The sequence below is a fragment of the Rhinatrema bivittatum genome, chromosome 9, assembly GCF_901001135.1.
Source record: "Rhinatrema bivittatum chromosome 9, aRhiBiv1.1, whole genome shotgun sequence".
In the NCBI taxonomy this organism is placed as follows: Eukaryota; Metazoa; Chordata; class Amphibia; order Gymnophiona; family Rhinatrematidae; genus Rhinatrema; species Rhinatrema bivittatum.
The window spans coordinates 223,823,772-223,839,579 of NC_042623.1; the positions used below are offsets into that span (position 1 = coordinate 223,823,772).

General features: G+C 42.9%; 1 protein-coding gene across 12 annotated transcripts in view; it reads right to left on the reverse strand.

The window, feature by feature from the left end:
* The window catches only part of YEATS2 (YEATS domain containing 2), a 799,337-nt gene that overhangs the window by 572,172 nt on the left and 211,357 nt on the right, over nt 1-15,808 (reverse strand). For all 12 annotated transcript variants that reach the window (XR_003858765.1, XM_029617009.1, XM_029617017.1 and 9 more), the window contains one exon: nt 5,320-5,503. Coding sequence is in view for 11 of the 12 variants with exons in the window: in XM_029617009.1 (XP_029472869.1) it covers nt 5,320-5,503 (184 nt within the window). In the remaining variant the exon portion in view is untranslated. The remainder of the gene's footprint in view (nt 1-5,319; nt 5,504-15,808) is intronic.

The window sequence follows — 15,808 nt, forward strand, 5'->3', positions numbered from 1 at the left end:
ATGTGGGAAGCTGCCAGGCGCTCCAGGTGATGCTCCGCCTAGGCAATTAGTTTGCTGGCCTCCAGAGCCATCAGGCGACTTCTGGTGCCCCCCTGCTGATTGATGTAGGCTACCATGGTGGCGTTGTCCAAGAGTACCCACACCGCCTTGCGACGGATCACAGGGAGAAAGAACTTGAGTGCCAGACGGACCGCTCGGGCCTCCAGGCGATTGATGTGCCAGCAGGACTGGACTGGGGATCAGGATCCCTGCGTAGACTGAGTTTGACACACCACTCCCCAACCTGAGAGGCTGGCATCCGTCGTAACAATGATCCACTGAGGAGTCTGTAGAGGCATCCCCTTCATGAGGTGACCAAGCAAGAGCCACCACTGCATGTCGGCAATGGTAGAGCCGGAGAGCGGGAGGGGCATCAGAAACTGTTCCAACACCGGCTTCCAGTGGGACTGCAAAGCTTTCTGTAAAGGACGCATATACACAAAAGCCCAAGGAACCAGGTTGATAGTGGACGCCATGGACCTGAAGGTAATCCCAGGGCGTGGGTAGCGACAGAGATAGAAAATTGCACACTTGATCCATAAGTTTGAGCGCCCGGTTGTCGGGCAGAAACACCTTGCCAACTCGGGTGTCGAAGCGTGCTCCCAGGAATTCCAGAACCTGGGAGAGCTGTAGACTGCTCTTGGAAAAATTGACTATCCACCCAAGGGAGGCTAGGAGAGCCAAGACTTTGTCGACCGCCGTCTTGCAGAGGGACTCCGATTTGGCCCAGATGAGCCAATCGTCCAGGAAAGGGTGGACTAGAACTCCATCCCAGCGAAGAGCGGCCGCCACCACTACCATGACTTTGGTAAACGTGTGCGGGGCGGTGGCAAGGCCGAACGGAAGTGCCCGAAACTGGAAGTGTTGCCCCAAAATGTTGAATTGGAGATATTTCTGATGGTCTTGGCGGATCGATATTTGTTTATTTTATTTAACAGTTTTTTTATACCGACCTTCATAGTAAATAACCATATCGGATCGGTTTACATTTAACAAGGGTATAACTGGAGAAACAATTCAAGTAAACGATAGATAACAAAAGGTAGGAATAAGTCAAAGTTACAATCAACAAGGAAAGATAACTTGGAAGCTTGCAACAAGCTGGAAAGAAGATGAAGGCAGAAATAAATAAAGAGTTACCATATGTGCATATGTGCAGGTAAGCCTCCATCAAGTCAAGCGAGGCCAGATATTCGCCTGAGCGACCGCTGCTATCACCACCCTCAGGGTCTCCATTCGAAAATGGGGAACCTTGAGGGCCCGGTTGACTCTCTTGAGATCTAAGATTGGACAGAAGGCCCTGTCCTTTTTGGGCACGACAAAGTAGATGGAATACTGGACGGATCCTTGCTCCCCCAGTGGGACAGGGACTATGGCTCCGAGCTCATGTAACCTGACAAGAGTCTGGCAGACCGCTGGTCACTTCTGCTTTCCGCAGGGAGAAATTAGATGGATGTCTGGGAGATCTCGAGCAAATTCTAAAGCGTAACCTTTATCACCTCGAGGACCCACTAGTCAGACGAGATTTTGATCCATTCCTCGAGAAACAGGGACAGATGTCCACCTACGCCGGGAACGGAGGAATGGGTCGGCCATATTTCATTGGGAGGAGGACTTAGCAACCGAGTGTTGCGGGTTTCCCTCCCAGAAGGGACGTCGGCCACGAAAGGAATGAGACCAGGACTGGAGGAGCTATCCCCTGGGAAGGATCCCCGCCCTCTGCTAGTAAACAGATGCTGGCCTCTAAAACGAGAACGTGAAGGAAAGGACTTAGACTGTTTCGGGTGGTCCTCCGGCAGCTTATGAACCTTGTTCTCTCTCAAGGACTTGATAAGCTGTTCAAGGTCCTCACCAAAAAGCAACTTGCCCTTGAAGGGAAGAGTGCCCAACTGCGACTTGGAGGAGGAATCCGCAGACCGGTTGCGCAACCAGAGGAGACACCTGGCTGACACAGCTGAAACCAAAGCCCTGGCTTGCACTCTGAGCAAATTGTATAGGGCATGAGCCCCATACGCCACTGCTGCCTCCAGCCTTTCTGCCTGCTCCGCCTCTGCAGACAGGAGGTCCTGGGCGCTGAGCAATTGTTGAACCCATCTAAGGCTTGCCCACTGCATGAGACTGCTGCAGATTGTCATCCGGACACCTAAGGCCAAGACTTCAAAGATGCGTTTGAGATAAAGCTCGAGTTTGCGGTCTTGAATATCTTTCAGTGCCGTCGCTCCCACCACTGGGATGGTGGTGTGCTTGGTGACCGCGGAGATGGAAGCATCCACCTTGGGAACTTTAAGCATCTTTAGGCATTGATCAGGGAGGAGATAGAGCTTGTCCATCGCCCTATCCACGAGGAGCCCCGCGCCTCTGGAGACTCCCATTCCCGGAGGAACAGCTGCCTGTGCATCGGGTGAAACGGGAACGTACGTGGAGGAGCCCTAAGTCCCGCCAGGACCGAGTCCATGTTAGTTGACATAGAAGGCGTAGCAGAATCCTCAGGTGGCACTTCAATACCCAGCTCGTCCAGAATAAAGGGAATGAGCGGGTCCAGCTCCTCCCTTTGGAATAAACGGAAGACACCCGCTTATTCCAAAGGGAGGAGCTGAGGACCCAGGAGCAGGTCAGAGTCTGGATCAGGGATCGCAGCCAGTTGGGGGGGTCCAGGGGGGCCGGGGGTTCTGGCACCACACTGACCGAGCATGTACATCCGGTACGGGAGGGGGCTGCAGAGCAGGCACCCGAGGGAAATTTGCTGGGGGAGGGTCTGGCGAATGGTCATCCTCTTCCTGCAAACTAGCTAGATATGATTTGTACATTAAAAGCACAAATTCTGTGGAAAAACGAGGGCTGGATTTCCTGGGAATGGAAGGGGGAAGGGGGAGGGAGAAGGATCCAAACCCCCCTCCGGGGCTCTAACTGGGCTTAAATCCGGCGGAGAAATAGTTAAATTCGACTCTCTTGAGCCCTGCAGACCGGAGTCTAAAGAAAAACCCGCCCCCAAAATGGCCACCGTTCCTGCGGTTTTTTGTGAGGAAGACGGCCTAGCCGCACATTTGGGGGGACGAGCCCGGGCCGTCGATTTTGTCACAGCCGCAGAGGGACCTTCCCCTCCGGGCAAACATTCAGAGCAGAGCCCATCGCGAGAGCCAAATCGCAGGCTCCCCGCAGGATAGACAGCAACTGGAACACGGCATGAAGTTAAGTAAGAAACGCCGCGAGAGAGAGAGTCAGCTGAGCTGGGCTGCCCGAGCAGCAGAAGCAGGCGAACGAACCCTGCTGTGCTGCTTTCCATGCACTAGAAGTGCTGAATTCGCTTGTCTCTTGCCTTTACTCTTTTTTTTTTTTTTTTTTTTTTTTTTAAACGTTATTGATGGCAGGGGATTGAGCTTCCCTGTTAAATACTGTGAGGCAGAACAGGCAAGGAGGGGGAGTGACTGGACTACCAGTATCGCGCCAGCAGACAAGCAGGTCACCGGGAAAGGGGTCCTAGGCTGTATAAACAAGGGGCAAGCCCCCCTAGGATCCCATAAGAGCGAGGAAACAGAGCTGTCTCCCTGAAGTAGGAGTTTTGAATTTATTTATTTTTTTTTAAATATAGAATTATGGTAATACTTGCTTGATCTGATAGACAACACAGGAGAAGGAAAAATCTCACAGGGAGAAAGAAATTGAGAAAAGGAAGGGAGCCGCAGGTTCAGCTGCCTGCATCTGCCGGAGACAGAGAAATACTGGAGGGATACAGGGTAGACTCTGTCCTGATATAGGATACCCTTTCAGTTTTTCTCTGTCTCCATCTGCTGGACAGGAGGCTCAACCCGCTGTCTGGACTGATCCGGGTACGTACAGGGAAATGTATATATATTTCCTTATAATGCTGCCTCCTGGTGTCATTCTGCGATATTGAACAGCTTAGAGTCTGCATGATGTGGATCTCTTGTTTTTCTTAATGGATATTGTTTGAATGTTACTGAATTCTGATTGAATCAGTTCCTGTTGCTCTCTCTCTCTGTGTTCTCTCCCCTCTTCCTATTGGTCCCCTTACTCAAAGCAATCTGGGATTGTCTAACTTCCTGCTAGGTTTCAGTTAGAAGCAGGCTCTTGCAAGCTATAGCTCTCCTGTATCTTCTTCAAGCTCCTAGAAAGCCATCATCCTTTCACCTCTATCTACATCTATTTTCCATCTGCTGCTAGTCTACCCTATTTACTAGTAGCCACAACTTCTACTTCAGCTGAAGTTGTCTTTGTTGGATTGCTGAGCTCCAGGAACTAGGAACAACTAATCAGGCTTCTTGCCTTATAAGTCACTGAGTGTTGAACTGTTTTCTTCATTCTGATAAAAACTGTTTGGCATTTAAGAATGAAGTTTTCTGATATTTGGAGCTAGGAAAGATAAGGTTTAGCTGACTGTCTAGGAATTTAAACTGGAGAGCAAACTCCAAGGGCAGAGCACACACTAAATCCAGCAGCTCACCATTATCCACATTTATTAACCCCTTTCAAAACAATTTGAAAGGCAAAAATTCACTTGGGTATATCAACATGTCCCATTAAATAATGTCTAGCTATGTGTGCAGTAATTTTGTTCTTGTGACATTCGCCTCACCGGTCAATAGTTTCCAGGATCACCCTTGGAGCCTTTTACAAAGGTTAGCATTACATTGGCTACACTCTGATCTTCAGGTGCAACAGACTATTTTAATGATAGTTACAAATTACTCGTAATAGGCCTACAGGTTCATTTTGAGTTTTCAGGACACTGGGTGTATACCATCAATTCCAGGAGATTTGCTACTCTCTAGTTTGTCAGTTTGTCCTACTGCATCTTTCAGGTTCACCGTGATTTGTTTCAGTTCCTGTAAATCACCATTAAATACCATTTCCAACAAGAGTACCTCTCAACAACCTTCTCAGTAAACATCAACATGTTTAAGTCTTTACCCTGTGGATTTGTTTTCTCTAAGTGCCCTTTTACCCCTTGATCATTTAATGATCCAACTGACTCCCCCTCACAAGCTTTCTACTTTGGAAATATTTAAAAAATATTTTTATTATGAGTTTTTGCCTCTACAGTAAGCTTTTTTTTTAATTCTCTCTTTGCTAGCCTTATCAATGTCTTGCATCTAACATGCCAGTGCTTATGCTTTTTCATATTTTATTCGTGTGGATCCTTTTTCCATTTTTTTGAAAGAAGTTCTTTTGGCTGTAGCAGCCTCTCTCACTTAATCTTTTAATCATGCCAACTGTCAAGAACAGTGTATTCAGGGAAGTAGAAGAAATAGCTTTCTTTACCTTTTTCAACAGAAGCATCTGGTATGGACTCCTGAGACTGCTTACTTGGTGAGGAAACTTGAGTGGCAGCTGGTAATAGGGAAGGCTGTGCCGGAGGGATATCCGAGAAAGTAGATTCATTGGATGACTGAGAAAAAAGATACTCTTCTCCAAGAGAATGACGATGAAGCTGCACATCCACTACCTTCAGAAAGAGAAAGAAATTATGAGAAAGGTAAAGTGTGACCTTGGGGTAACACCAGGGAGACAGCAAGAATGAAGAACTTTTCCTCCCCCAAAGTCACAGTACAATCCCTAAAGCGTAAACAAGTGAATGAACAAGGGGCTAGGGGAGAAGAGCATGATTAAAGGGGAGAAATGACCCCCAGGAAATGTGTGACCCTCCCCCTCTCAAGACAGAAAATGCATGATTCTAAAGAGACATATATGACTCACAAAAACAAAATCTGTCTTATTATATCTGGTTACTATGATGTAGAAAAGCATACAGTGTGCTTTTTAGCATGTTTCAAACACTGGAAAACTGCTACTGCTATTTAGAATTTGAGCTGGCTGTGGGGCATCACAGGAGCTAACCACAGTGTTGAAAAGCAATGAAACAGCAGTAATTGACTGAGGGAGGTGAGAGATCGGCAGTGGTGGAAAGGTAATGAGAAACAATAACAAATCCCTGGGTTTATTGGTCATTCTTGTTAACTTTTATAAAGGAAAATTAGTTCTTACCTTTTAATTTTCGTTCCTGTAGTATCACGGATCAGTCCAGACTCCTGGGTTTTGCCTCCCCTCCAGCAGATGGAGACAGAGAAGTTTTGACAGACTCTGCCTTATATCCCAAGGTGCCATGCTACCTACAGTCCATCAGTATTACTCAGGGTCAAAGCAGAATGGTATCGAACCAAACTAACTATATACAACCAAACAAGGAACTCAAAGTGGATCACTAACCCCAAATGGGAACAGAACCCGTAGAACACGGAAAAAAAAACCCAAGTCTGATCTGCAATTCCGAAATAAACAAAAGATATGGAAGCAAATGGCGGGACTCTGGACTGATCCATAGTACTACAGGAATGAAAATTAACAGGTAAGAACTAATTTTCCTTTCCCCTGTACGTACCCGGATCAGTCCAGACTCCTGACATGTATCAGAGCTCTCCTTACCTGGGGTGGGACCCGGAGAGGTCCACACGAAGCACTCCTTCTCCAAATGCCCCTGATCCAGTCCGTAATGCATCGCAAAAGCATGCAAAGACTTCCATGTAGCAGCTCTACAAATCTCATGCGGAGAGACCTGATGGCACTCCACCCAGTACGCCGCCCTATGACAGAGAAGAATGAATTCGGAGCCCCACCGGTGAGAGTTTACCACGTAACAAGTATGCTGAACTTACAGCTTCCTTCAACCAGCGTGCTAATATGGCCTTAGACGCCATATTACCTCTCTTCGGACCACTCCCTAAAACAAAAAGATGATCTGACACACAAAAACTGTTCGTCACCTCAAGATATCGCAATAAGGATCTACGAACATCCAGCCTCCGTAACTCCTTAGAAAGAGGATCCGACCAGTCCACATCCGCACAAGATGGGAGTTCCACAGATTGATTGAAATGAAAAGCCGAAACAACCTTTGGATGAAAGGAAGGAACCGTCCGTAAGGAAACTCCTGAATCAAATTCTCAGGAAAACAACCATTAGCGTAAGATCCTTCAAGGTCGTTCGTTTCAGGGGCTCAAAATGTGCCGCACACATAGCTGTGAGTACTAAGTTCAGATTCCAGGAAGGACACGGATGCCTGACTGGAGGACGGAAGTGCTTAGCCCCCCCTAGGAAAAAGAGTCACATCCAGGTGTGTGCTTAAAGGCACTCCGCGGACTGTACCGTGCAAACAGACAAGGGCTGCCACTTGTACTCTTAATGAGCTACACGATAATCCCTTGGATAGACCAACTTGGAGAAAACAAAATATCGGCCACCAACGCCCAGATGGGAAGAACCCCACATCCTACACACCAAGCTTCACAAACTTTCCACACTCAGGCATAAGCAAGTAAAGTGGATGTCTTGCAAGATCTGAAAAGCGTAGTTGTTGATATGCAAGCCTTTTCTCTTCTGTTGGCAAACCACGGAGGCTGAAGGGCCTGCATTAGCACTCCTCACTGAAAGGCCTACATTAACACTTTTCGCTGAGTTTGCATAAACACTCAGCATTTTGCTTATCTCGTTCTGAACAGACACAGAGTCTGCATTTCTTAAGCTCTTGTTTTTACAGACTTACTCTTAGTACAAATAACCTTCTGCCCTAGATACAGTATGATCGCTTGACATAGAAACCGGCACAGCATGAGAGATTGTAACCATAGCAACGTAGGCATGCACGCAGACGTGTACCAGCACGTAGGATGTATTAACCAATCATATACTGTACAGTAGATGCTGTGGAATTCTGTAACTCGATATAATAAAAATAACATCCTCAGAGGATGATCAGAGGATGATGGCCCCATAAGAATCCTGTCTGACGTGCCTCTCCTTTCCCTGCATCGCTACATCTGGTGACCCCGAGCCGTGAAAGACCCGTACTCACTCGAGCTGGAAAAACTTAGGTGCACTTCTTCAGTAAACTCGCTCCCACAGTTGTAAGTATTTTTTCAGCGAGTTTGCTCCCACATTCGTGAGTATAGGGGGACAACAGTCAGTTCAGCAGAAAGTTCATGCACAAGAGCTGGCGCAAATAGTAAGAAATCATTTCTTGATTAACAAAGGAGAGGCTATTAATGTCAGACTAGGAGATATAAAAAATCTGTTGAAAGAAACAAACAACAGATGTCCTTTGTATCCGAAAGCTGGTTCTTTTGAGATACAGAATTGGGTTAACTTAGGGAATGCTTTGCACACATCCCCTTGTGCCTCACTACAACATCTCTTACTTTGGCAAAAATGCACAGAAGCCATAGAATATCTAGAGCCACAAATCAAAGAAACTAACTTTCCTCCACCTCCCCCCTCCAACCCCCTCACCACAGACTACCTCCCTGTACCCCCAGCTGCCATTGCCTGTGACAGTCGTTGATTCTGCATCACCGACTTGTCCAGATAAGATTCCATCTCAAAACACCGCTCCCAGTAATGATTTATGTGGTGCGGTCTGCATGGAGTTTCAACAAGAACAGGTGAAAGAAAGTCTCACAGGGGAGGAATTCTTAGAGAGGCTTCAAGCATTTTCCATCACGGAGGTACCTCATGCCGAGGGTGAAATTCAGTATCAGTGGTTAGCACTGCCTTAGACTATTTTAACAGAAACAGACATTCATTCCACCTATTCTCGTGGGCTGTTAGAGGGAATTGCGAAAGGCTATAAATTAATTCCCCAAGATTGGAAAGATCTGGCACATATCCCTGATCAACTTTACGGGGTGGGACAATTTGCAACGCTGAAACAGCCAGCAGTGGGGACGCCCTTCTGCTGCAGCATTTCCAGCGTTCCATCGCTGTGTCACCAAAGCCTTTAAGCAGGTTCCTGATTCAGGTACAGCCACAAAATAGTTTACAATGACTCATCAGGCAGCTACAGAATCCTACATACAGTTTATAGAATGGCTGCAAAAAGCTATTCAGCATCAGGTAGACAGCCCAGAGGCGAGCGCTGAACTCCTAAAGAAATTAGCCTTTGAAAAAGCAAATGCAGATTGTAGAAAAACTCTGCAATCCATAGTCAGTAAACTAGACATGCTCCAGGCTTGCATAGAAATTGGCACTCATGCCTTTATGGACACACTGGCAGCTGTGTTGCACACAGGTCAATTTCAAAAGGTAAAAGGGACATGTTTCAACTGCAAACAACCTGGTCATTTTGAACAGCAATGCAATGCCCTGAGAAGGGAAGCATACCAAGGCACTGATTCTTGCCTGCAGAAAGACACGGGATGAGCGACATTACCCCGCCCTTAGGAATGTCATTATCTCAGCAGCAGGAAAAAAAACTAGAAGCAGAGCAGAAAGTAACTCCCAGGAAAACTATCTTTCCTGAAATTCTTTTTCTGACTTTTTCTTTGCTTTACTATCATAAAGAATATTATTGAGAAGTATAAAGACTGCGAGTGTTTTCTATAGTAAATTAAGATTAACTGCCGGCTTCCTTTGAATTCTTTGTAAGCGTACAGTCCACAGATAATGATTTGAACTCCCTGCAAAAAGCAGGTAATGATTCCTTTGAAATCTCAGAGTATCGCAGTGCTCTGAAAATGAACGTAATATTTTCAAGTTGATAATGCAGTTTATTAGTCCCTAAATTTCAAGTGTTTTACAGCATTTTAAAGCTAGTTTGATAATGTTTAACATCCCAAGAATGGCTTTCATATTCATGTGTGAAGTATTTCTGCATGAATGAATTGTGTGGACGGAACGGAATGTGTTTACAAGCTGGTATGAGAACTGAAGTTTTTTTCAGCTTCAGTTCTACAACAATTGCAGCAGTTTATTCAGCATACAAAGACAGGAAAATCTCTAACATACTATTTGCATTATTTTATAATAACACATGAAAACATAAAACAGGATCAGATTCCCAAGCGGGCATATCAGTCCTACGCTCCCATCCTCGGACTCAGAATTTAACCGTTGGCTAAGCTATTGCACAAGGAAGCCTGTTTCTCTTATAGAAGTAAAAGATTCTCTTTTTCATTTTGTCCAGCATACTTAATGAATGTTTAATCAGAAGTGATACTAGTTTATTTGCCATGTTTAGATTTAATTTCTGAATTTTGTTTTGAACGAAGTGAATATTTGGCAGAGTTTTGCAATGAAATAATTTCTTTTTACTTTTTCTACTTTCTTCCTACTGTTTTGCTTTCTGCCCTGTACTATGACATTGTAAGAACAATTAGATTTAATTTCAGGCATTGTTTGATATTGAAAAAGTATACACTAGTGTTTAAAAGTTTAGAACTTGAAAATGCTAAATCAGTTAAAGGGTTAACAGCAGAAGATCAGAGAGAAGAGGGGGGGTTGAATTACTGTGGGTGAATGCTGAGTGCTTTCTCTAGTCAGCTGAAGAAAAAAAAAGTTTCGTTTTGTTTAAACACAGCAGGCAGTTTATATAGGTTTAAAACATGAAGCAAATGTAATGCTTGCATTACTGATGCAATTCAATAATTGAGATACTTATTTTATATGCAGGTGTAATCTGTCCTTTATTTCTTTCTTTCTCATTTCTCTTTCGCAGAATGATTGTTGGCTTTCAGCTTGCATTGCAAGTGTACATAATTTGCATTTTTACTGCAATATTCATTTTAGACCAGAGTAGGTTAAGATAGAATCTGTTTCCAAGAGACCAGCAAATCCTTGCTAGTTTCTGGTTAAAGCTATCTAGTTATGTTATCATTTGCTGGTACATTTTTTTTTTATAAGGATTTGTAGATTAAGTAAGTTAATGTTACACGGTACCGATTTTTAAGTTTCTCTCCCTAATTTCTGTATCTGTTATCTGATTATCAAGCGCATGCGATATTTCTCTCTCATAACACATACTTAATACCTTTTCTTCCTGAATTATCTCCTGCTCCAAACCTCTTTTGCCCTCAACCTTCAATGCTGAACTTTTATACTTTCAATCTTCTTTAATACTGAGCTGAGGTTACTGAAAGTTACAAGCAGTATTAAGTATTATGGGGTTTTTTCTTTTCAAAGGTTCTCCCTTCATCTTACGGGAGGCAATTAAGAGTTAACAAGAAAGAAAGAGTGAGAGCGAGGGGGCTAGTGTGGGCAGAACAGCGTTTCTCAAGCAAAAAATTAAGTTTCGTTTGGTTTAAACTGAGGAGAAAAAACTTGATTCAATGAATTAATCCTTTAAATTTAGAAACAGATTCCTGAAGCAGTTAAAGATATTGAGAATAATATAGCCATAATTTAGCAAGAAAGTTTAATTTTGTTTACAGTGAATAAAAAATCTGTGTCTTACCAGTATAGGAAGTGCGGAGTTGAAAAGGTTTCTTTTTAAAGAAGTTTTGTTTAAATAGAGCGTTGTTATTGGAAATTGTTTAAAAGGTGTATGTATGTGAATAAGACAGGGTTGTGAATGGTAATTATGGGAGAAAAGACAGAGAATTGAGATTGTTTTGATAGTACAGAGAGACACTGAAAAAAGTTATGATTCCTATTCTTTGACAAGCAATCACTGTTAGGGGTTGCTACATTTAATGCAACCCCTCCCTCCCCCAAGTTTTTTTTTCCTGCAAATCCAAATTGATTTTATTAAATTGTATAGTAGAATTAATTCTAATTTTTTCCTGTGTGCCAGATTTTAATATTTTCCAGATTGACAGCCTTCCCGCCATGAGAGATGAGAAGATGAACACTTTGCAGCTTATTTTCTTTTTCATTTTAAACAGAATTCTGATTTTTGTTTTCTACTGGATCGATCCAAAAATTTTTTTTCACATTTTCAAAATTTTTTTTTTTTTAACATTTTTCAAATTCTTTTCACACATCTTTGATTTTTGATCTTTGCTCTAATTTTATTTCTGATACATCTTGATATGAATTTTGAGCTCTAATTATGTGTTATCTGTTGTCTGATGTTAAGAAGATGAATATTTGTAGGATGGATGAATATGTGTCAGTCTTGTGTAACTCTCTCCCCCGGCAGATCTGAACCGCGATCGCACAGCCTGCCTAGTCACCACACCACCCCGACTCGAGGCACAAAGACCCGCCCACTAACAGCTTCAGCCAATCGGGAGACAAAAGGGACTTTTAAAATCTCACTTCACTCCGGCGCCGTGCGCCGAAGGAGCGCAACAAAAGGGCCTGCCCCTTTGTACAGCCCCAAGAAAAGCCCCATAGTATTTACTTCAAATTTTCTTTAAGTATTTACCTATTTGCCTCCACGACCTGCCTCATTAAACATGAGAATTAATGCCATTCCTGTTTTACCTAAAAGCAGGAGACACACCTCAAATAAACTAGCTTCCCCATTTGAACCTCAAACAAAACAGAAAAGGCTTTTACCAATTATGCTTTCTCCACTAAACCAATTCCTAGGTCTTACCTTATTCTCAGTAACCCTACTGAACGCCCAATCTCTAACCAAAAAAACTCACCTACTCCAGGACTATCTTGTTGAAGAGCAACCAGATTTATTCGCTATTACAGAATCCTGGCTTAAACCAGAGGACATAGTCTTGATCAACCAACTACCACTACAAACTTATATCTTCTCTGTTCCCAGACCAAAAAAAAGGGGAGGTGGTCTACTTTTAGCTTCCAAAAAAATCCTCAGATTATCCCTTCACACAACCAACTCATCCTCATCTCTTGAATTTGCTGTGTTTAAATCCCCTCATTTGCAAGTTGGTCTCATATATTCGCCTCCAGGCCGCTTAGAATCAGACCCTTCTCCTTTAATTGAATGTATCACCAAACACATCAACACAGATACTCCAGCCATACTACTGGGAGATTTTAACATTCATGTGGATGTTACACCTCATTCCTCCAATTGCAAATTATTCATCAACACTCTCAACCTCATGGGATTTCAACAATTAATAAAATGAACCCACTCACAAAGCAGGACATACGCTTGATCTAATCTTTATAAATCAATCTATCACCATCTCTTCTCAAGTTCTCTGCTTACCAATCCCTTGGTCTGATCACAAATTAATCACTACTTCTCTTTCAATCTTACATCCAAACCCTACAACCTCACAGAAAAGTACAATTCATCTCAGAAAACTATGCAACCAGGAAACCCTCAACTCATGTCTATCAGAAGAACTAAAACAACTCAATATAACAGATGCTGACTCAGCCCTCTCTTCCTGGTCCTCTATAACTAAAAAAGTTGCAGACTTAACCTGCCCTCTAGTATCTAAAACCATTAACGCTAACAAGGATAAAAAAAAGCCTTGGTACACACCAGAACTTAGACATTTAAAGCGGGAGCTCAGAAACAAAGAATTCTTATGGAGAAAAAAACCCAACCAATGCAAACATCTCAGCTTTCAAAACCATCATGCATCAATACAGACTCTCCATACTCCAAACAAAGAGAAACTTTTATTCTAAAAAAATACACCACTTCATTTATGACCCAAAAGCCCTTTTCTCCCTGGTCTCGTCCCTCACCAAACCACCTTCTACAGTTACTCCAGAAGAATCTGCTGCAAATAAAGCTGAAGAATTGGCCATCTTCTTCAAGGAGAAAATATCCAACCTCCTGAATCCTATTAAAGACTTTAAAAAGAATCCTCCCACGCATAATTTTCTCTCTGCGGCTCCATCTCTAACCACAAGCCTGGACACCTTTGAACTTACTTCCTCTCTAGAGGTTGAAAACATCCTCAAAAAACTTAAACCAGCTTCCCACCCCCTTGACTCAATACCTGTTAACCTTCTCATAGCATGCTCCAAAGTTATCGCTAAACCAATAGCTCAAATCATCAACACCTCCTTAATGCAGGGTCTAGTGCCTACCCCACTCAAACTCGCCATTCTGAAACCTCTCTTAAAAAAACCAAATTTATCTCCAGAAAATTTAGCAAACTTCCGTCCAATAGCTAATCTCCCTTTTATTGCCAAAATCCTGGAAAGAATTGTTAATTTTCAACTTTTGAATTCTTAAATGACAATAACATCCTCGCCCCTTCACAATTTGGATTCCGTAAAAACCGAAGCACTGAATCATTATTAATCTCCTTAACTGATAACATTCTTTTTAATAGGGAAAAAAAAACATCCATGCCTTCTTATCCTCCTTGATTTATCTGCTGCATTCGACACTGTAAACCATGAAATTCTCCTCGACCGACTAACAGAGATTGGAATCAAACACACCGCTTTGAATTGGTTTAAATCCTTCCTCCAAGACAGGTTTTATAAAGTCAAAATTAATAATAATGAATCACAGCCCATCCGCTCCACTCTAGGAGTCCCTCAAGGATCCTCCTTATCGCCAACCTTATTTAACATTTACCTGCTCCCCCTTTGTCACTTATCTAATCTAAAGCTAACCTACTACCTTTACGCGGATGATGTCCAAATACTCATTCCAATTACCAAATCCCTGCAAGAAACTCTTCATTTTTGGAATACATGTTTTATTTCCATCTCTAATCTCCTTAAGGACCTCTGCCTAATTCTCAATTCCAACAAAACGGAATTTCTACTCATCACCCAAGATGGCAACTATCAACACTCTATATCTCACCCTATTCAATCACCTTCATTTTCTCCCATGGTTAAAAACTTAGGAGTGATCATGGATAAGCAACTTAATTTCAAAAACTTCATCAATAATACAGTGAAGGATTGCTTTTTCAAACTTCAAGTTTTAAAACGTCTCAGACCCCTTCTTCACCCCCATGATTTCAGATCACTTCTGCAAGCGATCATATTTTCTAAAATTGACTATTGCAATGCCCTTTTAATTGGTCTCCCTTCGATTTCCCTTAAACCTCTACAAATTCTACAAAATGCCACAGCCAGGATTCTTACAAAAGCAAAAAAAAGGGACCACATCACGCCAATTTTAAAGTATCTCCACTGGCTCCCTATAAAATATAGAATTCTCTATAAATCTTGTTCTATCATACACAAATCCATCTATAAATCCTCCCCCCTCGACCTCAGATTCCCAATTATTTTCATCTTCCCGTCCAATGAGAGCTGCCCAAAAAGGCTCTCTTAAAACACCTCCATTCAAAGCATTCTCAAATAAAAGAGCCTTCTCTACAGTCGGCCCGAATCATTGGAACTCTCTCCCTTCAGAACTTAGACTTGAGCATTGCCCAATTACTTTCAAAAAAAGACTAAAGACTTGGCTCTTCAACCTAGCCTATGCCTAATTCAGACGTAATCATTCCTTCATTCTTGTTGCACACCCATAGACTTAAACTCATAATATTCTAGTCTCATTTAATCGCCTGTTACATGTATTGACTACCAAGTCATACTAACTCTGTTACTCAAGGATTTTAAGTCATTACGAATTTATTGTTTATATCCCAGTTCTTATCTCCTGTTCTTTGTAAGACTCTCATCAGTCATTTCATCTGTTGTCTGTAAACCGAGGTGCTTAGTGATTCTATCTCTAGAACCTCGGTATATAAAAAATGTTAAATAAATAATAAATAAATAAATATGTTTAATGTAAAGCAAATGTTGCTTACCTAATGTAACAGGTGTTCTCACAGGACAGCAGGATGTTAGTCCTCACAAATGGGTGACATCGAGGATGGAGCCCAACCACGGAAAACTTCTGTCAAAGTTTCTAGAACTTTGACTGGCCCCTACTGGGCATGCCCAGCACGGCACCAACCCTGCAGCCAGCAGGGGTCCCCCTTCAGTCTTGTTTCAAAGCTACAGGCAGTGCCTAAAAATAAAATAAGAAAAACGAACCCAACACCGCGGAGCGGCAGGCGGGTTTCGTGAGGACTAACATCCTGCTGTCCTGTGAGAACACCTGTTACATCAGGTAAGCAAATGG